The 21,058-nt window shown below is 40.1% G+C and overlaps 2 protein-coding genes across 3 annotated transcripts; both read right to left on the reverse strand.

The window, feature by feature from the left end:
* Positions 1-3,211: 3,211 nt before the first annotated feature.
* LOC125900595 (uncharacterized) lies at positions 3,212-10,380 on the reverse strand. The gene is made up of 9 exons (XM_049595690.1): positions 10,170-10,380; positions 9,866-9,959; positions 9,653-9,706; positions 6,340-6,385; positions 6,135-6,262; positions 5,877-5,991; positions 4,095-4,217; positions 3,853-3,990; positions 3,212-3,482 (listed from the first exon to the last, which is right to left on the reverse strand). Exons 1-9 carry the CDS (start codon positions 10,267-10,269, stop codon positions 3,375-3,377), a joined length of 906 nt encoding a protein of 301 aa, XP_049451647.1. The 5' UTR covers positions 10,270-10,380; the 3' UTR covers positions 3,212-3,374.
* Positions 10,381-13,830: 3,450 nt separating this feature from the next.
* txlnbb (taxilin beta b) lies at positions 13,831-20,736 on the reverse strand. Of its 2 annotated transcripts, none has more exons than XM_049595686.1 (10): positions 20,580-20,736; positions 18,494-18,731; positions 18,055-18,146; positions 17,798-17,968; positions 15,587-15,781; positions 15,205-15,324; positions 15,033-15,107; positions 14,850-14,942; positions 14,532-14,627; positions 13,831-14,408 (listed from the first exon to the last, which is right to left on the reverse strand). In XM_049595686.1, exons 2-10 carry the CDS (start codon positions 18,714-18,716, stop codon positions 13,899-13,901), a joined length of 1,575 nt encoding a protein of 524 aa, XP_049451643.1. In that variant the 5' UTR covers positions 18,717-18,731; positions 20,580-20,736; the 3' UTR covers positions 13,831-13,898. The 2 variants fall into 2 exon arrangements, with proteins under 2 accessions (XP_049451643.1, XP_049451642.1); XM_049595685.1 differs by having other exon boundaries at positions 18,494-18,749; positions 20,580-20,729.
* Positions 20,737-21,058: the final 322 nt, after the last annotated feature.

Genomic DNA, 21,058 nt, shown 5'->3' on the forward strand with positions numbered 1-21,058 from the left:
AGTACAGGCCAAAAGTTTGGACACACCTTCTCATTCAATGCGTTTTCTTTATTTTCATGACTATTTACATTGTAGATTCTCACTGAAGACATCAAAACTATGAATGAACACATGTGGAGTTGTGTACTTAACAAAAAAAGGTGAAATAACTGAAAACATGTTTTATATTCTAGTTTCTTCAAAATAGCCACCCTTTGCTCTGATTACTGCTTTGCACACTCTTGGCATTCTCTCCATGAGCTTCAAGAGGTAGTCACCTGAAATGGTTTTCCAACAGTCTTGAAGGAGTTCCCAGAGGTGTTTAGCACTTGTTGGCCCCTTTGCCTTCACTCTGCGGTCCAGCTCACCCCAAACCATCTCGATTGGGTTCAGGTCCGGTGACTGTGGAGGCCAGGTCATCTGCAGCAGCACTCCATCACTCTCCTTCTTGGTCAAATAGCCCTTACACAGCCTGGAGGTGTGTTTGGGGTCATTGTCCTGTTGAAAAATAAATGATCGTCCAACTAAACGCAAACCGGATGGGATGGCATGTCGCTGCAGGATGCTGTGGTACCCATGCTGGTTCAGTGTGCCTTCAATTTTGAATAAATCCCCAACAGTGTCACCAGCAAAACACCCCCACACCATCACACCTCCTCCTCCATGCTTCACAGTGGGAACCAGGCATGTGGAATCCATCCGTTCACCTTTTCTGCGTCTCACAAAGACACGGCGGTTGGAACCAAAGATCTCAAATTTGGACTCATCAGACCAAAGCACAGATTTCCACTGGTCTAATGTCCATTCCTTGTGTTTCTTGGCCCAAACAAATCTCTTCTGCTTGTTGCCTCTCCTTAGCAGTGGTTTCCTAGCAGCTATTTCACCATGAAGGCCTGATTCGCGCAGTCTCCTCTTAACAGTTGTTCTAGAGATGGGTCTGCTGCTAGAACTCTGTGTGGCATTCATCTGGTCTCTGATCTGAGCTGCTGTTAACTTGCGATTTCTGAGGCTGGTGACTCGGATGAACTTATCCTCAGAAGCAGAGGTGACTCTTGGTCTTCCTTTCCTGGGTCGGTCCTCATGTGTGCCAGTTTCGTTGTAGCGCTCGATGGTTTTTGCGACTCCACTTGGGGACACATTTAAAGTTTTTGCAATTTTCCGGACTGACTGACCTTCATTTCTTAAATTAATGATGGCCACTCATTTTTCTTTAGTTAGCTGATTGGTTCTTGCCATAATATGAATTTTAACAGTTGTCCAATAGGGCTGTCGGCTGTGTATTAACCTGACTTCTGCACAACACAACTGATGGTCCCAACCCATTGATAAAGCAAGAAATTCCACTAATTAACCCTGATAAGGCACACCTGTGAAGTGGAAACCATTTCAGGTGACTACCTCTTGAAGCTCATGGAGAGAATGCCAAGAGTGTGCAAAGCAGTAATCAGAGCAAAGGGTGGCTATTTTGAAGAAACTAGAATATAAAACATGTTTTCAGTTATTTCACCTTTTTTGTTAAGTACATAACTCCACATGTGTTCATTCATAGTTTTGATGCCTTCAGTGAGAATCTACAATGTAAATAGTCATGAAAATAAAGAAAACGCATTGAATGAGAAGGTGTGTCCAAACTTTTGGCCTGTACTGTATATATATATATATATATATATATATATATATGTGTGTGTGTGTGTGTGTGTAGCAAGGGCCTTGCTTTAGAGAGGTTGCCATCTTGCGCCGCCATGTATGTACGGCAGCCTGAGCGGACAATCCAGCCAGCCAGAGAACGCGTTTTGCGTGTATAAATTAACCAACGAAGAGAGCGCAAGGAAGGAAGAAGGAGGAGGAAACAGCAGAGTGTTAGTAGTTCGTCGATAGAGAGTAGTGAAAAGTTTTTTTAGTTATAAAGTTTGCGAATGGACCACACTTACCATGCAACAGGAGAGAATGAACCCGAACCGTCATCTGCGAGGAAAAGAAGACGCAACTTCACTCCTTGTGATGCACTCTCTGCGGCGCTTTTCCTCCTGATGATATATCTCCCCGATGATGGTAGCATTAGCACCGAATCCCATTCTGTGCAGCAAAATGGGAGCGGAGGATTCAGCCTCTCTTCTCGCCCACTCAGCATCCAACACATGGAGTTCCTCATCTGTATGCTCCAGCTCAAACAGGTATGGCTCTGGATCTGTGTCCGCTACAAGAAACTCTTCAAAATCATGTTCAAAGTCGTCCATTGCAGCTACTATAGTCCGGAGATATTGCTAGGCTAAATAAACAGCTGAGTTTTGTTTACAGGCTACGCTGTCAGTCAGTGTGCGGGCTGGAGATTGGTGGAGGGCTGCCCCGTTGGGTACTGTAAGTGAGTATGTGTGTATGAAGTGTGTGTGTTACGCTAGAAGAGTCAGAGTTTGGGACGGAGTCTTTTACGTGTTACCCCCTGGAGTGTTACCGGAGTTTTTGGAGTGCTCAAATAAACGGGCCTTTTTCCTGAACGCTACTCTGGTCTCCTGCTCGTGAGTGATTCATTACAATGTTGTAACATGGTTTAGATTTCTAAATAAATATTCACCTCGTCGCTAGCTAGTTTTCAATATGTATGTATTATTTTTGTTTGTTTTTATTCTGTGAAGCACTTTGTGCTGCATTTTTAATGTATGAAAAGTGCTATACAAATAAAGTTTGATTTGATTTGATCTAGAATTTGACCACTGATGTCACTGTTTTCAACGGTTTTCAACCCATTTTACACACTGGCCCTTTAATAACACAGAGGACGCATAACCTTTGAGATTCCCAGAAGTCACGTAGTATGCATGTAGCATAACTTAAACATTAACCAACTTAAACATTATCTAACTTTAATGGAGGTTCCTGAGTTCACCTTTTAGAAAAGCTAATAATACCAGGAGTGATGCCAACAGAGCATGCGAAAAAAACAACAACTGTGAACTCTGCTCAATCATTGTGTCATATTTGATTTATATTAGATAGATTTGGTGCTTTTGTAATTTTCTATCAATGTTAACTGAATAAATTTGGGTTTAGTCAAACATAAAAACATTTAAAGACCTTGAACACTTTGAAACTGTTATGTGCGCTCTTCATTTCTCTGGTATTTTATAGACTGAACAGATAAATCAAGAAAATATCTGGCAGATTCGTCAAAGGTAAAAATATCCTCATTGCAGCCCTAGTCAATTAAGCTCAGTCAATTTTGTTATAAAAAAATGAGACAGTAACATTTAATTGATTATATTTATCATATTTTATTTCTTAGCAAGTCAAAAACCTTAAAACTGTCACAATATTTATCAGTTTACAGCCTGACTTAGCAGTCACAAGTTTCTGTTCTCCTTTTATTAACTTGTGTTGTTCATGAGGGAGTTTGATCTTCACTGTGCAGATAAAATGTCCTCCACTGAGGGTCTGTCTATGGGACTCTGACAGCAGTGAGAGAACAGCACCTTCCCACGTTCGTCCAAAACAAAGTCTCCTCCCAGCTGGGAAAAACACGAAGGAAACTAAATCAAAGAATTATTTTCTGTGTAGATGTAAAAACTAAAATGGTCATGGGAGTAAAACTATGTTACCGTTGACAAATAAAACAAATAAAATCATGATTTTTTTTTTTTATTGTGAATGGACGTTTTATCAGAAAAGTATGTAATTATCTGAACCCAAATGTTCTTTATGTGTCATTTTTACGTAGTTAGAAACATTTACAGATGGACTGATCATCAGATCATTATTGTATATTTGGTAGTTAATTAGAGGATTCACTGGAGAACAGGGACTTAAGATGCCTTGGACAAAGGCACATCAAGTTCTGCTGCTGCCACTTCAAACATCTTTGTTCGTGCTTCATTTTACCTGAAACATGTCGTCTTGAATCGATTGAAGCCCTCTGGGAAACTCCATATTATCCACCACGTATTCAGCATAGAGCAGCATGTTACTGAAGTTTAATACTTTCATCAGAGATGCTCCCAGGCCAAATGCAGCGTACATCTGCAACACCCAACAGAGTTAACTGCTAGCATAGCATCAGAAAAAGTATGTAAAGTATATAAGTGTATATTCTGTATTGTCATCGCCTGGCGTGGGGCTCTGACCTTCCTATCGCGGTCCAACAGCATGTCGTACGGACAGTTAGTCTCCTGCAGCCAGTGTGAGGCTCCCTCCTGACAGCCAAATGAAACCACCACCACTTCAACTGAGTTTGCATCCAGGGACCTCTGAAAAATAGTGCCATAAGCCCCGTTAGTTACCTGGGGACCGCTAGTGATTTGTAATAATTGTGAAGGTCAGCTATGATCTTAATCCCGTGTGAATCTGCCGTGTATGTAATTTTGCATGTTAAGATTCCACAGTAAATTCCCTAGGATATTTCAGCAAACACAAAGCTTATGCGCTTGTATTACTATAGTCCCATGTAAATCAGTCTAGATTCATAGACCTTTACTAATCATATCTGTGAGCAAACAGGTTTTAAAGTTGTGTTATAAAAGCCAAAGGCAGCTCTGCCAAGTATTAATCTTAGTTATTTTCAAAGAGTTACTCGGTTTATGTTAGAGAGAGAGGTGTTGCCCTTCTGTGGTTCACCTGTGGACTAATTTCCTTCCTTATTATTAAGTTTACTGGCAGGAATGTGACTGGACGCTTTCCAGTTTTTGCTCCTTGGTGATGAGAAATAATTTACTCAGACTTGAAGTAGTCATGAATCTATCGCGTAACAGAACAACATATAATAAGAATAGAATTCTTCAAATGCATATAAAATCATTACAGTCATGAACTTGTTTTTAGGAGAGAAAAAAAATAAAAATAAAAATAATGTCTGCACTGCCATCATCAAGTCCATCCTCACCTCCTCCATCACCATCTGGTACGCTGCTGCCACTGCCAGGGACAGGGGCAGACTGCAGAGTTTCATTGGCTCTGCTCAGAGGGTGATTGGCTGCAATCTGCTGTCCCTCCAGGACCTTAACGCCTCCAGGACCCTGACGCAGGCGCGAAAGATTGCAGCCGAACCCTCCCATTCCGTACACAGACTTTTTTTTTTTTTTTTTGGACCCCCACTGATACGGACTCTTGCACATACTGCACAAAACTGTGCTCCCTCATTGTTAAACAGTTATACTGTACATATTTGTTACAGTATTACTGATAGTAACTTTTATATGTTTTTATTGTAATTTTAAGGTTCTGGAGACCAGTTGACTCGCTAAGTCCCACCTCGGGACTCAGACTGGCCAATCATAACGTTGCATCAGACCGGCTCAGACCAGGGTCTGACACCAACACAGCTGTGTTCCATTGACTCTAATACAGTCGTTTCAGATTTCCTTCATTTTCAGGCTGGTTTTGTGGATTTGGAGCTAAATGTTGTGCCTGAGGCACGTCGTGTATTAATGATACTTGTTACCTGGAGAGGTTGGAAAAATATATACGTTTCTTTCCTGTTCTAAAACCAAAATCAAACCCTGAAAAGTGTAGGGTTAGCTAGCTAGCTACTGAAGATATAGCCTACTGAATGTATACACATGCTGCTTTTGCTTTTTAATGATTATAACAGTGAAACAAAGACCAACCCTGCTGTACAGGAACCAGTGAAGGGAAGCAGGGAAACCTTGCTGATATTCAACCAGCTGTGTGTCATCGCATTGTGCGCAGATGAACGTTGTTTGACTTTCCCCGCAGATCCCTGCTGGTCTAGTGGTGGTCCAGGTGCTGGCAGTGGCACAGGGACGGTTCATCTGCACATTCTGCGATACCACACAGCTGGTTCAATATCAGCAAAGTTTCCCTTCATTTTTTGAATAGAATAGAATAGAATAATACTTCATATAATAAGTGCATTGGTAAACATTTTGTTTCCAGTGCTTCATCTTTACCTGATTCTTCTCCAGATCTTTGAGGTGCAGACGACAGAGGAGGCAGGAGAACTGGCGGATTAACACCAGCAGGATCTTTTTACCTTTCCCAAGATATTTCCCCAATGTCGCTGTTCTGCAAAACAGACAGAAACATTATAATGATTTAGTGCAAAATAAGTCACTCCAAGACAGGTTTTGGCAGATTGTAACATCTTTAACTAGCTCCATGTGTAGTTTAATTTTTTATGCTCATAAAAATGAATGAATCAGACTAACCCTCCTGTTCTGGCATCGATGAGAGATATATCTGGTGAAATACATCTTGGCTGATGTTCCCTGTCCAGTATTTTAGCACTCAGTTGTAACTCATCATCCAAACGTTGCAGAAATGCATCCCACTGCACCTGTGTTACATCAGCCACAGTCAGTAAAGACGAAACGGCCTGATAAGAATATTTTTGAAAAGATTTCAGTAACTCACTTCTAGTTGCTCAAAGTCCCGCACAGCTTCCTGCAAAGCAGCACAGCTGGAGAAGTCACACAACAAAGTTTTTACTGTTGTTTCAGTTTATAGGGACTGTTAGATATTTTATGAATGAATGCACGGGGAGGTTTATTGTTCCACAATCAGGAGTGTCTCAGCAGATTTACACAATGTCAGGGTGTCAGTTACAGCAGGTTTGTTGCCAGAATGTGTCTAGATCTTCTCTAGTTTTTGGCATTGAAAGAATGAAATTCACCAAAGTATATTTGAAAAACATAAAAGTAAAAGCTTTGTATTTTTGATGGTCAAGGCTGACGAACACACATAGATCTCAACAGTCATTTGTCATTTCCCTTCTGAGGGTTCTTTTTTCTTTGGGTGCATATGCTGAGTGATGAAAGGACTTGAAATTACCACTGCACACGTGCTGCTAGTTTGTGTGTGAGGTAGATCATAGTTTGTCTCCGTTATTCTTGGTAGTTGTAGTCTATTGTGTGACACTGAGGCAGCACCTGGATGCAGGCGACAGATGTGTTTAAAAAATGCAGCAACAACACAAACATTTCATATACAAGACGTATAAAACATGGACAAAGTGTCTCTTGCTTGTGATTGGCCCACTACAGCAGCAACTACAACCTGTAAAGACTGAGTTGTGGTGAAGTCAAGTGCGGAGGTCAGTGTGCTTAGATGCCGCCAAAACATTTGACAGTATGGCTGTACTACACGGCTGTGGCATTTTATGCAACTGAATCTTTGATTCGCTTGATGGGTATTGAATGAAGTACTCCATTGTCTGAGCCTGAATCCCGCCCACCTAAGTTACTATTGCTGCTGTCACTGTTGTTGGACAAGCTCGACAAAAAGAAACATGGAGATGCCGACTTTGCTCAGCCGTTTGCCACGTTGTTAATTAGAAAGATTCTTGGTGTCAGAAAATATATCTTCAAGAAGCAGACAGCAGCGACTGCAGTATGTGATAGAAAGACATATTGATGATGTAAACTTTGGCAAAACAATGCAAATCGAGGCTTCTGGCCTCAACAAAAAAAGGTACAATTAGAGACCCAGGATGACAAGACTATCAGTCAGCATTGCTTCTGCTCTGCTGGGTGTGTGTCCCCTTTTCTCCTGCTGGGGATCAGTATAGTACTTTATGCATTTATTACTGATTACAGACCATAGTGCTGACCTAACGTTGGCCTTTCTTTAATGTAGATGCAATAATTACTTCAGGGCGCCATGTAGCCGTACAGAGATAATACAAACAAAGGAACGTTAGCCTCGATCTTTCCTGGCTAACAACAATTCATGTCTTGTCATGTCAAGCCAGCGTGGCTGAAGTTCTTGATCTGCCATTAGGCTAACTTTTCTTGATGTAGCTATATGTTAGCAAACTAGCATTTTAATAACATAAGCTTAATTAAGATGTGACTATGTGCAATGCAATTTGTCCTTGAAGATTGTGCTTTTAACCACCCTCAAAATTAGTTTTTCCCCTCGACATATACGAGCCTAGAACATAGTATATCTAAATAAAATGAAAAGGCGAAAGTTGATTGTGGTATAGAGGGAAGCGCCTTGTTGTTTACAAATACTTACGGGTAGAAAACCAGCAGAGTTTAGCTACATAGATATATATATATATTTCCCCTTGCCTGCTGTAACACTGGAATTTCTCAGTTATGAGATCAATAAAGGTTTATCTTATCTTATATATATCACATTTTTCATGTCACTATATCACCGTTTAGACTAATCTGATGTTTGTGAAGTCTATAAGTCTACATGGTTATCGTAGATTAGCTGGGCTAACCGTTAGCCATTAGCCGTTAGTGGTGTCTGTAATAACACAGTAACTCAAAAAAACGGTCCGTGAAAAAAATATTTTTTTCCAGCGGATGTCTTAGTTATAACATGATTGAGCTAACTGGAGTAGTTTCATGTCGTATCTGACAACGGGAGGCTTTTAACAGATGACGTCCTGATGTTAGCTTTGCTGCTGCAGTTAGCTGTCCCTGTCAGCTGCAGCCACTGATGCTTTCTAGACATCATGATTTCCCAAAACTGAATAAATACCACACATAGCAACAAAAAACTGCTTTGCTAGCTCAATCATGTTGTAACTAAGATATCTGCTGGAAAAAATATTTTTTTCACGGACCGTTTATTGAGTTACTGAGTTATTACAGACACCGCTAACAGCTAACGGTTAGTGCGGCTAATCTATGATAACCAGGTTATTAATTACAAAATGTGCACACAGAAATAGTAATGTTTGTTCAATCATTGTGTTTATAGACTTTACAAACATCAGATTAGTCTAAACAGTGATATAGTGATGTGAAAAATGTGAGATATATAAGATAAGATAAACCTTTATTGATTGAAAAATGTGATATATATATATATATATATATATATATATATATATATATATATATATATATATATATATATATATATATATATATATACAGTAAAGAAGTAAAGAAGGGTGGGACTTATGAGGGGTTTAGGGGTAATGATATTGGTACTGGTATGATAATTTTTTAAAACAATACCCAGACCTCATTATTTGTCATCCTTCCTGAAATTTTGGTGCGAAAGCACAGAGATGAAAACACTTGCGGCATTAAGTAGTATGTTTTGCACTCACCGGGACTGAAACCTAAAAATTATTTCATTATCGATCAATCTGCAGATTGTTTCTTCAGTTACTTTATTAATAGTTGGGTCTATGAAATGCCAGACGTGTTTACGTTTACCGGAAGAAAACACTGTCGTCCTCACTCCGGATAACAAGATGCTTGACGACGCCATTATTAGTGCCTTTTTCGGGTGTGTTTTGCTTATATTCTTAAAGCAGCAGTACGACAGCAACCTTGTTCTGCTAATGCTTCATCTGTTGAGCAGGAGAAGGGAGGCAGAAGACCGTGCTGTGGCGAATGGAAACCGGTGAGTCCAACGAGTCTGACTGCTCTAGCTCAGCCCGTTGCTATGCAGCCCGTTGCTATGCGCGCTATATACGTCATCGCACCAGAAGGGCAAGGAAACGAGCATGCGCAGAAAGACCGGAATGAACTTAAAGAGGAATGAGTGTATACATGCACACAAAATTCTTTCATTCGGAATGACAAACGGAATAAACCACCCCCTTTAATCGGATTTAATTTTCAATCGGAATGACCATTTTTCAATCGGAATGGCCGTTCATACCGATTAAAAGTGGAATTAAACTGTCCGTGTAAACGTACTGATTGTCACATAAAACAAAAAACCCCAGCAATTTTAGCAGTTTAGCTCTTACTGATTGTTTTGTCTCCAGAGGTTCTCTGCATCCTTTTTCCTCTGAACAGACAAACTGTGAAGATAGAAAAAAATTAAAATAAACAACATACTTCTGTATGTCTAAGAGTGCAAAGCTGAAGCTCTGCTGTCATGAAGCTCTGTTTACTTTATATTTTAATTTAAGTTGTATTTTAGAGGCTGTTTATTTACTGTGTGTGTGTACAGTGCAGACCTTCTGTACAAAGCTGCAGCAGCTTCAATCAGACCCAGCAGTGACTGTCTTTGCTCTATGCGGATTTTCTGCCTGATGAATTCCTGGAGAGAGCCTGTGTGAGGAAAAGTAAATGAATGTCTGATAGTCTGTGAAGTTAATGTCTGACAGTCTGTCTGGGTTCATTCTTTACGTTGAATGATTGACAGGCCTCCTGCTTACCCCCGCTCATGGTACGGCCATAAATCGCCTGCCAACTGCAGCACATGGCATCTGCATGTCTATTTTTATGTGCACTTGTCCGGCCCCACAACATGCTGCCTACCTTCTTTGCTCTCCTTCTCGGCGAGGTCCAGCAGAGCTTTTCCACTTCCGACAAAAGCTTTGAGAGCTTTCACTGCGGTCTGGTCTGCTCTTTCAGCCATTTTCTGATTTGTAATAGTTTCATAAGATATGCAGCTTCTTATCAGTGCACCAGAGTGAAACACTCTCTGCTTTCTCTCGAAGTCCACTCTGGGTAAATGGATAAACAAAAGATTGCCTGTTTGAGCTCATTTTAAAGGGGCACTCCACTGATTTTACACAGGAAGATTAGTTGACTCATCAGAATTACCACAGTTAGTGAGAATGATTGTAAAATATCTTCTGTGGCTCTGGAAGGACCTTAGTTTCAGGTCTGACAATTTTTTTCCTGAGATTGTTTATTACAGACAGCAGATAGAGAGGGTTGGTTGTATTATGGGAAATTTAAGTTCCAGTCTTTTTGGAGGGTTGCTGCTTCAGTTTTTTTTAAGCTGTCCCTGTGAGTCCCTGAATTTGGAAATGCAAAACTAAATTGCAGTGTTTCCCATACATTGATTTATTTGTGGCAGTCTGCCAAACTATTATCACTGACTGCCACATGTTGATTTTCTTTGTGTTTTGTTTTTTTTTACGATTTTAAAAGCTAACGCTGGATAAAATAACTTGATTAAAAATGCACTTCTTTAGCTCTGATGCAGCGCCTCTGTCTTTAGTCACCTCTCTGTAGCCTAACCTAATGTCCCGCCCACAGCACTGTCAGATTGGTTTCACGTCATTAATAATGGCATATCAACACTGAAGGCTGCTGTACCACGGAGGGGCAAAAACGAACATGGACTGGAGCTTCTCCAGTAGAGAAGAGCTCTGTATCTACTTTAAGGCTGCAAATATTGCTTAAGTTGTGATAAACATCACAATCCAATGTGAAGAAGGTGAAGAATCTGGTTCTGCCATTAGTTATAGTGGTTACTGGATGAAACTTCAGTTATATGAACTGCAAGGCTGAGAAGAGGGGATGAGACGGCACCTATACATGAATTGCTAGAGGCGCCCCTGAATGTCTTCTAGCTCGTTTAGCTTCTCAAGTTGTTGCTTATGTTGCAGGTAAAATAACTACATGACAACCGTTATGCAGATTTGTGAAAAGAGGTGCTAATTAGGAAGAGAAGCAGCTGGTTCTGGAAGTGCTTCACCACCTTCAGTGCGCTCATTTTTTTTTTTTTTCCCCTTAAACGATGCTCTCAATGTTATTTGAAAGGCTCAGTCAGATGCACAAATTTCAAAATGCTTTGTTGTTTCAGTTGTGAACTGAACACAGCATAGTTTCTAAATTAGGGGTCATTCCTATGTTCCCAGGGTCGTATGTCTCCCACATTTATATGGCACATAATGGAAACTAACAAAGGGTCCTATGTTCCCCAGCTCTGTAGCACATAATGAGAACCTGATCAGCAGCTCTGTATTTGCTCAATATGACAGGGGACTGAAATCATGACGTAGGGAAAAATTAAATTGTACTGGCAGAAGCTTTGTCTAAATAAAGTTGTTGTTTCTGTTAGGAGAACAGTTCTAAAAGTAATTGGCCCCCAAGACATTAAAAAAATATATTTTAATGGAAAAGTAACAACAAACCAATTAAGAAATGAAAAGGGGATACTTCAGGGTTAGAATAGAGGTCCAGGACGATGTTTACCGTAAAACTCGGAATATAAGTCGCACTGGCATATAAGTCGCAGTCTATTTTTTAAGGTCTCAAACAGGGAAAACAAGGTTTTATATTACTATTTGTTAATAAAAACATTATACAAGTTATTCCTACACTGTTTCCCTTTATTTTTAATTTGAAACACATTCAAAACACAATAAACTCTTAAGCAGCTTTGGTTACTTTTCAGATTGCAAACAACATCTGAGCCATAAAAATGAGTTTAAATTAACGTTAAACTTCTTTTTTCTTTTTTAAGAAGACAGCATTACAGTACCTTATTACAGTGTGGGCTGTAACTATACATGCTTACTCAAATCCCAAAAACAAATGAGTTTAAATTACTACGTAGCGTAGGGTGACCATATTTTGATTTCCAAAAAAGAGGACACTCGGCTGGCCACGACATGACCTACTTAAATGATACTTGCAGTTTACTCAAAGATGCCTTATCATTTTAATATATTTAAAAATTATATGCATGGATAGAAAATTCAGTTATATTACAAAATAATATCTCTCAAAGACAGAAATCCAGATAGGACCCAATAGGGGACACATACACACACTAGAGCGTGGCGATATAAGCCCGATGGTACCCGACGGGTCGGGCCGGGTTTGGTCAAAAATGTAGCTATAAATTGTATTCGGGCTCGGGTCGGATTCGGTCAACTTTCAGTGAAAATGTAGTGTAAAAATAAATAAAATCCTATTGTCTGTCCTGTGTATTGCTTGGGCACTGTTATTTACGTGACAACACCTGAACATAGCACACACAGACACACTGGTTGTTTGTTTCTACCTCTCTCCTCGCTGGAAGTCTCAGACCTCCAGCCGCCCACCTCCGCCTTGATTAAACACTGAAAATAAAATAAAAGAGGGAGACAAGTTTTTCCTATTTTATCTTATTTTGTTTTATTTCTCCATCTCCTCTCGCTAGAAGCGTCGGACCTCCCGCCTCCCGCTCCCGTCTCAAACACGGAGGTCTCCCTCTCTGCAGCTGAGCACCCGTGGCGCACGCCCGGCCTGTTAAATAGCCTGTAACCACTGTGTGGAAAAAAAGGGAAAAAAAGTGCGACTCAAACGGCTCAAACTTCCACTTGGACTCAATGATGAACTGATAAGATTTTGGTGGTTATACGTCAAAGGTCGCGGCTGTGGTGCTCTGGTCCCTTTCATGCTCGTGAACACAATGTATCAAGAAGGCCTTGAGGAAATTTAAATTTGGCACAAATGTCCACTTATAATCAAGGATGAACTTATTGAATTTTGATGGTTAAAGGTCAAAGTCACTCTGACCTTGTGTCCATCTCATTCTCATGAACACTGTATCTCAGTGCCTCAGATTTGGCACAAACGTCCATTTGGACTCAAGGATAAACTAATTAGAATTTGGTGGTCACAGGTCAAGGTCACTGTGACTTCACAAAAATGTTTTTGGCCATAACTCAAGAATTTCTACACTCATTATGACACCTTTCTGGCCATTATTTAACACCATAAGGAACAGAAGGCAAAACATTTGGTCATATACAGAATTTGTGATGCTAATTTTGGGTGTCCATCTAGAAACTGTGCTAATTGTATGGATTTGTGCTGCTGGGCTGAAGATTCACAAGATTCACATTGACATTTTTAGAATATGCAGCTTCTTTGCAGCAACGTGAATGTCTCTTGCTCAAATGCATCTTAGGAGCCATAGTTAACTTATAACATTGTTTCTTTATGTACTCAGTCTTTTACCTTTGACTTTTTTTTTAAAGAACCAGATATTTTTATAAGACATTTGTTAATCTTTTGCATTGATGATCAATCAGGAGAATCTAAACAGTGGAAGTTTGACAAAACTTCCTTTACATTTTGGTCTTTGAGTTAGAAAAAGCATAAAACTGCTTAGTTGTATTTGGCCTGCTGCAGCGACTAAAATGAACCCTCTCTTAAATCTTGAGATATCAGGATCAGACACTGAACACATCGCCAGCATTTTTCTTTTTATTGCTGTGAATCTCACATGAGCCAGATTTCTTTTCCACATTAGTTGCAGCATTAATCAACTGACTCCATTTCCAAATCTCTTTGTTCTTGGCATCCATCCTCCAAGACTTCCTGGAGATGTTCACCATTACTGTCATTCTCCACTGGCTCCTGGAGGCCCTCAGAGAGTCCTTGTGATTGGCTATCGACTGTTTCTGTGGGTATAACATGAGAGATTGTAAAAGAGCTGGCGATCTCCTTCAGGCGGGCCTTCTCAGCCTTCAGTTTAGCTAGTTCCTTGGTCAGTGGAGTTGCGGGTGTTGGTGTCCCGACAGGGGCAGTTGAGGCAACTGCGGTTGCAGTAGTCTGGATGGTGTCATCGTCTTTAGGGGCTTCAGGAGTCTCCAGCACCTCAGGGTTCTCCTTCTCTGTTGGTTCAGTAGTGTTGATGTCTGGTTGAATTCCAGCTCCCTGCACCTTCTCATAAAGATTCTTCCTCTCCCCTTGCAAAGCCCTGCACAGATTTTCAAGCTTCTGGTTCTTGACGGTGAGGAGCTCAAACTCCTTTTCCTTAATTGCTTTCTGTAAAGGTTTAAAATGCATGAAAATTATTTGTGAAAGTGGGGAAATCTTTGTCTTTTCTGGTTAAAGAACAAACAAATCCTTGTTTGGGGCTATAACTGACAGAAGAAAAGTGTTTCTTACATCTGCCACCATGTCAAGGAGAGTCTTGTTGCAGCCATCAAAGCGAGACTTCCATGACTGGCACTCTTTATCCAGCTTTTTCATTCTCTTTGCCATCTACACCACAAAAAAAAATCACGTTACACAGTACACAATCAAAGCCACTTCTAAATATAGCTGCCACAATCGAGTGTAGGATTATACAGTGTGTCAGATGTAATGTTTGTGTAAATCTCATGGGATTTCTTTCTCTTATTCCTGTTTTTATTCCCAGATACACTAAATATTCTAACCAATATCATGAAGCTGACTTCAAATATTCTGTGAAACCGCTCTTACTTTGTCCATGTCCTGTTTGAAGTCGCTGTAGACACTGTTACTCTTTGATACTGTGCCCTGGAATTCATCAAACTTCTTGGAGTACATATCGAGCTGAGGAGAAACAGTGAGGAAAACATTATACGTGGCCCTAGAGAGGAAGAATAACAAGTCAATTTTTCTCATGATGCCCTGTTACTGTACCTGGCTCTTCATATCGATTTCTTGCTCCTTCATGACCTTCACTTTCATTTTATGCTCTGCCGCCTGTTTTAGCAGCTGTGGAATATTAAAATTAGCATTAGGGGATTAGAATTGCAAATAAGTGATTAAAAATGCTCGGGAGCACCCGACAAATCTGATACACAAAACTTACAAGCTCTTTTTCCAGCTTGTGCTTCTCCTCTGTCTCCTTCAGTATCATGTTGGCCTGCGCGAGTTTGGTTTCCAGCAGCTTTTCTTTCAGGTCTCTGTGTTTGAAGACCTTCTCCAGGTTCTGGAAGACAATCAGGGGGATTTATGAGAGAAAGCTGTTTCATTTCTTGCTCAGGGAGTCTTTGGCTGCATAAAAGTGAAACACTGTCAATAATAAATGTAAGACCTGTGAAATGTGCAAATGATTCATGTTTTTGAAACTGGCACTGAGGCCCAGATGTGCGAGGTTTTAAAGCATGGGCCATTTAGGTTTGCATGTAGATTAAACTCTGTGTGATTCTGTTTTGAACCTGTGTGTGCTCAGTACGTGGCAGGATCCATACCGCCTCTCGCTGGTCGTATTGTGAAATGAGCCCCTTTAGTTTCTCTGCCAGAGCGCTGTTCTCCTGGCACAGCTTGGTGTTGCGGCTGCTGTGTTCCTCAATTTGGGCCTGAATCTCGCTCAGCGTCCCCTGGAAGTGGGTGGTGATCTCTTTCCTCTTCAGGTCGTCCTCTCTGCACCTCTGTAGGGTCTCTTCCTGCATTTCAGAGACAGATTATATATGATACATTTCCAGTTAGCACAGTGACATAGAGCTAGGAGCATCTTTAGCTCATCCTCTGATTTCATACAATTCCCAGGTGTCCGTGCAACAGTGAAATCTGTGAAGGTCTTTCAGTAAAGAAACAGCTGTGGTTGTACTCTCTGCGTCTTTTTCACTTAGAATGGAAAAGCCTAAAAATCAAATGTCTAATGCAGGACACACGGAGGAATCAAACCGCAATAACTTTCTGTAAGTGTGAGGTTATTATTCATTCATTTATTTTCCGTATCCTGTCAGGGGTCGCGGGGTGCTGGAAACTATTGCAGCTGACACTGGGTGAGAGGCAGGGTACACCCTGGACAGGTCACCAGACTATCACAGGGCTGACACATAGAGACAGACAACCATTCACACTCATATTCACACCTACGGACAATTTAGAGTCACCAATTAACCTGCATGTCTTTGGACTGTGGGAGGAAGTGGGAGTACCCAGAGGAAACCCACGCTGACACAGGGATAACATGCAAACTTTGCACAGAGGGGTGGTCGAATCCTGAGCTCGATGTGAGGCGACAGTGTTAATCACTGTATCACCGTGAAGTTATTAGAGTTGTGACAAATTGTTATTGTTGTTATTTATTGATCTGCTCATAGTTTAAAGACTAAATGGGTCATTGAGGAAACAGTCATTGAATAGTGAAAAATGCCTCTCAGTATTTCCAAAAACCAAGATTATGATCGTCAAGTTGCTTATTTTGTCCAACTAACCATCCAAAACCTCAATATATTCAATCAACTGTCACCTTAAAAAAGAAAAGCAGGAAGCCCTCACACCTGAGAAGCTATGATCAGATAATGTTATCAGTATATCAGTATAAAAACACTCTGAAGAATTCAATTGAAAGGACTTTCCCCAGTTATATTCTGTTATTACTTCACATCTGAAGCATTATAAATCAGTACATCAAGATAGAACCATGGTTTTACCATTAGATTGCCCTTTATATCCATTGAAATTATTAATAGTTTTTCCACACTGTATGGCACAATCACATAGAGCTGAATGTATGTTTTGTTTTAACCAGGAATGAGACAATGGTGTGATTAAATGCAGCACTGTGATTTAAAAAACACTTAAAATAAGTTGACTGTGGTGAATTTCCATTATCGGGCTTATGGTGAATATCGTATCCAGCTGCATTTGCTGCATATACACCAACTTAAAAATATAAAACAGATCTTAATCAAACATAGGCATATTTCATATGGAAAGATATGATCCCATTTCAAGTAGATGAAAAGCCAGGCTGTTTGAGATTGTTTCATTGTTTGTTTTTCTACTGAAATGGATGTTCACCAAAGAACAAAGACGTGTGTCCTTTCTAAAATTATTTGTTTCTCAATGAAATGTAAGATAAAGTTATTCCAGTATGTTTTAGTGCCATTTTCAAGCATATTTGATGATGATTATTGATGATGATTATTGAAATAATGAATCATGATTATTTTGGCCAGGATTACATTAAATTTTCATGTTGTCCCATACCTAGTCCTAACACACATAAAAGCTGCATCACACATCATCACAACTAAATGTGCACTATCTGCTCCTTTCAATCCGATGTAAATATATTGTAGATGTCCTGTGAATTATTTAATTTAAATCAGCCTGATGAGCTGTATTCAATATCTTTGTATAACTGTAGGATCTCCACTAGAATTAGAAATGAAATTCGCTGGACTTTACAACTGGAGTTGTGGCAGTTTAAGAGGTCAAACCCTGAGCTTTGACACATGGGTTGATCCTTGATGCCAACTGGCGTCACCTCCTGTAGAGCTGCACAACATATGGTGACAACGTCATGGCACCTTAAAGTCAACTAACAAATGGCAAAACCAGTAGCTCAGATTAGACACCATGCCTGTAAGAGATTTGGTCTTTTAAGTTATTCATGTATAATACTTCTACTACTACATCAAGAGCTGCTATGACAGGAGCTGAAGTACCTTTAAGGTCTTGTTGTGCCTCTGCAACTCTCGGCAGAGTCCCTCCAGTTTACTGCGAGCCAGCACGGCCCGACTGTGCTCGCTCTGCAGCTGGTCCTTCTCCTTCATCACCTGGAGCAGCTTCTTCTGCAGAACCTTCAGCTGCTTCTGGTCGCTCCGATGCTCCTCCAACTGAGGAAAGACACAGACAAATCCACCAAATGCCCACAACAGTAGTGATATATACTGTGTCCAGTTTTCGGTGTCTTTCCGCTCACCAGCTCAGCGTGCTTCTTGATGATGGCTTCCAGTTTCTCTTCTGGAGTGTTGAGTTTGTTCAAACTTTGCATCAGCAGCATGGCTTCTTTCCCTGAGCAGCCACAGAGAATTATACATCACATGTCAGTCACAAATTAAGTTTGAGCTTAATTCATTTTGATTACTCTGGAGCACAAGGTGAATGTTATTCATCAGAGAAAATATGCAGAAATTATTTTGGAATATGGGGTTACGAGAAGTCTGTCGCCAACTATAAAAGGCATGTGGAAATACTATTTTACCTGCTCGTCTGGTGCAGATGGATGCACTTACACGTATTACAGCTCTACTTACACACCTATCAGTTTCAGTGCAACTTGGACTTTTGCTGACTGAGCTGAATGAAAGCCACCTCGGCTAAAATCGATAAAACATTTTGAGGAAAGAAAAAAAAAACACCTAGGTTTTTGAGCATCTTCTTCTCCAGTTTCTGGTCCTTGCGAGTGTCTGCCTCTTTGACGGCTGTGACCTCCTCTGTGTCCTCTGGCTCAGCGGGATTCTCGTCAGCCTGGTAGGTGCTAATGATGTCCTCCAGCTGCTGGGCCAGGTCCTCTGTCAGGTCAATGTGCCGACCCTCGGCTGGCGACGCCTCGGGACCCATGGGTGCAGGACAAGCCTCCATTATTCTGAGCTATTACTGAGAGGGAAACAGTTTCTGTAATGAACCCAAGGAGTAAAATTAATATTCATTCATCTTCTATTGAAGTGTCCATGTAAAGCATGACAGTGTGATAGTGAGCCAGCATGAACAATACCAGGACCCTGAAACTAAATCAGTAATTCTATTTTTTATACCTCAACTTTTCTTACTGCAACTGTGAAACAGAAACGGATAAATTGCCGGGTGGATTTTGCTGATTAGAGCTGCAGCAATTAGTTAATTTATCAAGTAGTCGAAGACAATTCATTTGCAACTATTTTGATCATAGATAATTTAAAGATGTGTATTTTTCAAGCACAAATGGAAAACATTTGGTGGTTTTAGTTTTTTAAAAATGAGTATTTACAACTGAAAAAATAAATACATCATTGTATCGCGATATTTTTCATGGCAATATTGTGTCGATACACGAACTCCAAGTATTATTTCTTTCATATTATACAAATTAGCAATATTGAAATACAAACTAAACTTTTGGTAGCCAACTAGAGTTATAAAATCAAACTGCTTTTTCAGATTCGTTTCATCTAAAATTAGGCTAAAAATTTTATCTTATTAGAGAGTATTAATAATCTTTTTTTTGGGACATAATTGCCGATGAAAATAAGAATAATTATAAAATAAATTGCAAAATATTGCAATCTGTATTATAACAGTACTGCAAAATGTTTAAAATCACACTAATATTGTATCATGACTTGAGTACTGTGATAATATCGTATCATGGGGCCTCTGGTGATTCTCACCCCTGGTATTTACTGCTTTTCTTCATGGCATGTGACAGTAAACGGAATATTTTGGGGGTTTGGATTATTGAAAGCAAGGCATTTAAATAAGTCACTTTGTTTTTAGGCCAAATGATTATTCAAGAAAATATTTTTTTAAATTGTTAATGAAAATAATTGTTTAATCACCACTTCATTCAGCAGGTACCACCATGTTTCCTTTTCGCAAGTCACATAGAAACAGCGATATATCTCTGCTGAAGGAGCTCATTGAGAAAAAACAATTGCAGCTGCCAGAGACGTGCAGTATTTCCTTGGTCTTGATGGCACATTATGCTTCACAATCAAGACAGGCACATTTAAGAAAACGGTTCAACCCCAGTCAATTAAAATGATCGCAGAGCGTCTCATTGTACCACAGTGATTGTGCCTGTTTGTCTCATGTTCTGCAGGCTCACAGCCAGAGCCTGTTTACGTGCATAAAATTAGTGCAGCCTTCACACTGCTTTCACAAGCAGAGCACATGGCACCTGTTCCAGACCCCACAGGCTATTTTAGGAACTTCTTAATATGGGCAAGTTATTTATTTATTTCTAATCCACTCTTATTGATGTCAATGTCAGTGGTTGTGTGTACAAAAGCTGCATTATCAACTATGAAAAACAGCAGTATTACATAAGTGACCTCATCTATATTCAATATTTTGAAAGGAGGCAAATTGCCAAATGGAGCCTCAACTGGAAATAAATGAGTGCAGGAAATTATTGATTTCTTCAAGGTCCAAAGAAACAATAGCAGCGGTGGACAATCAGAGAAATTAAATATTAAGTAGAAAACATTTCTTAAAGGAAATGAATCTCTTTTCATTCTGTTAACAAATGACAGCCAAGTCTCCACTGATAAAACTTCTTAATTTAAACAGACTTGGCGAGCTTCAGAGAGCCATCAAATTCCAACAAGCGGTTATTAGTACCTCTTAAAGATAAGTACAGGTTTGGAAACCATCTCAAGCACACAATTTAAGGCTGTATTTTTTTTTTTGGCTATTAAAGTGTAAATGTCCCTGAAGAAGCAGGGTAACGAGCAAACAGGGTCTTACCAGGACCAAGGGCCGGAGAGGGAAAAGGAAGAGTGTCGAGGGGCTTGGGACAGGCTGCCACCACAGATACAACAGCTGTGATAAGACCACCTCAAAATAAACCAGAGGAGCACAGCTCACTCTGAGCAGAGAGAGGGAGGACAGAGGTTACTGTATGCACCCTGCTTACAAAATCAACCCATGGTCCTCTGATTGTAATCTAAGCAGGACTTCACATACAGTAGCTGTGTGAATGAATACACTCAAATTGCTTCATTGTTTAAAAGCCTTTCTGTTAAGATCTTAAGCAGCCATTTCATGCAACGCCTCTGCTGCTTTAAACCATCGCAGTACTAATTTTATTTTAAGCTGGGATGCTGTTAACAGCCATATAATTATTCTAACAAATGGGCCTGACAGGCATAGTCACTGAGCAGGAGAGGAAAAAAATGAACTGCCTCTCTGATTGGCCAGAATTAGAACAGACCTCCTCCCCAAAC

The sequence above is a fragment of the Epinephelus fuscoguttatus genome, linkage group LG14 (assembly GCF_011397635.1).
Source record: "Epinephelus fuscoguttatus linkage group LG14, E.fuscoguttatus.final_Chr_v1".
Taxonomy (NCBI): Eukaryota; Metazoa; Chordata; class Actinopteri; order Perciformes; family Serranidae; genus Epinephelus; species Epinephelus fuscoguttatus.

Bases quoted from the DNA above. Each gene is read 5' to 3' on its own strand.
- txlnbb (XM_049595686.1), bottom strand. From the start codon at position 18,716: ATGGAGGCTTGTCCTGCACCCATGGGTCCCGAGGCGTCGCCAGCCGAG. The intron at 15,782-17,797 runs GTACTTCAGCTC...TCTGAAATGCAG, and splicing joins GGCACAACAAGACCTTAAAG to GAAGAGACCCTACAGAGGTG. The intron at 14,409-14,531 runs GTAAGAAACACT...AAACCTTTACAG, and splicing joins TCCTTGACATGGTGGCAGAT to AAAGCAATTAAGGAAAAGGA.
- LOC125900595 (XM_049595690.1), bottom strand. From the start codon at position 10,269: ATGGCTGAAAGAGCAGACCAGACCGCAGTGAAAGCTCTCAAAGCTTTT. The intron at 9,960-10,169 runs GTAGGCAGCATG...TTCCTCACACAG, and splicing joins CGAGAAGGAGAGCAAAGAAG to GCTCTCTCCAGGAATTCATC. The intron at 6,263-6,339 runs GTGAGTTACTGA...GATGTAACACAG, and splicing joins GGGACTTTGAGCAACTAGAA to GTGCAGTGGGATGCATTTCT.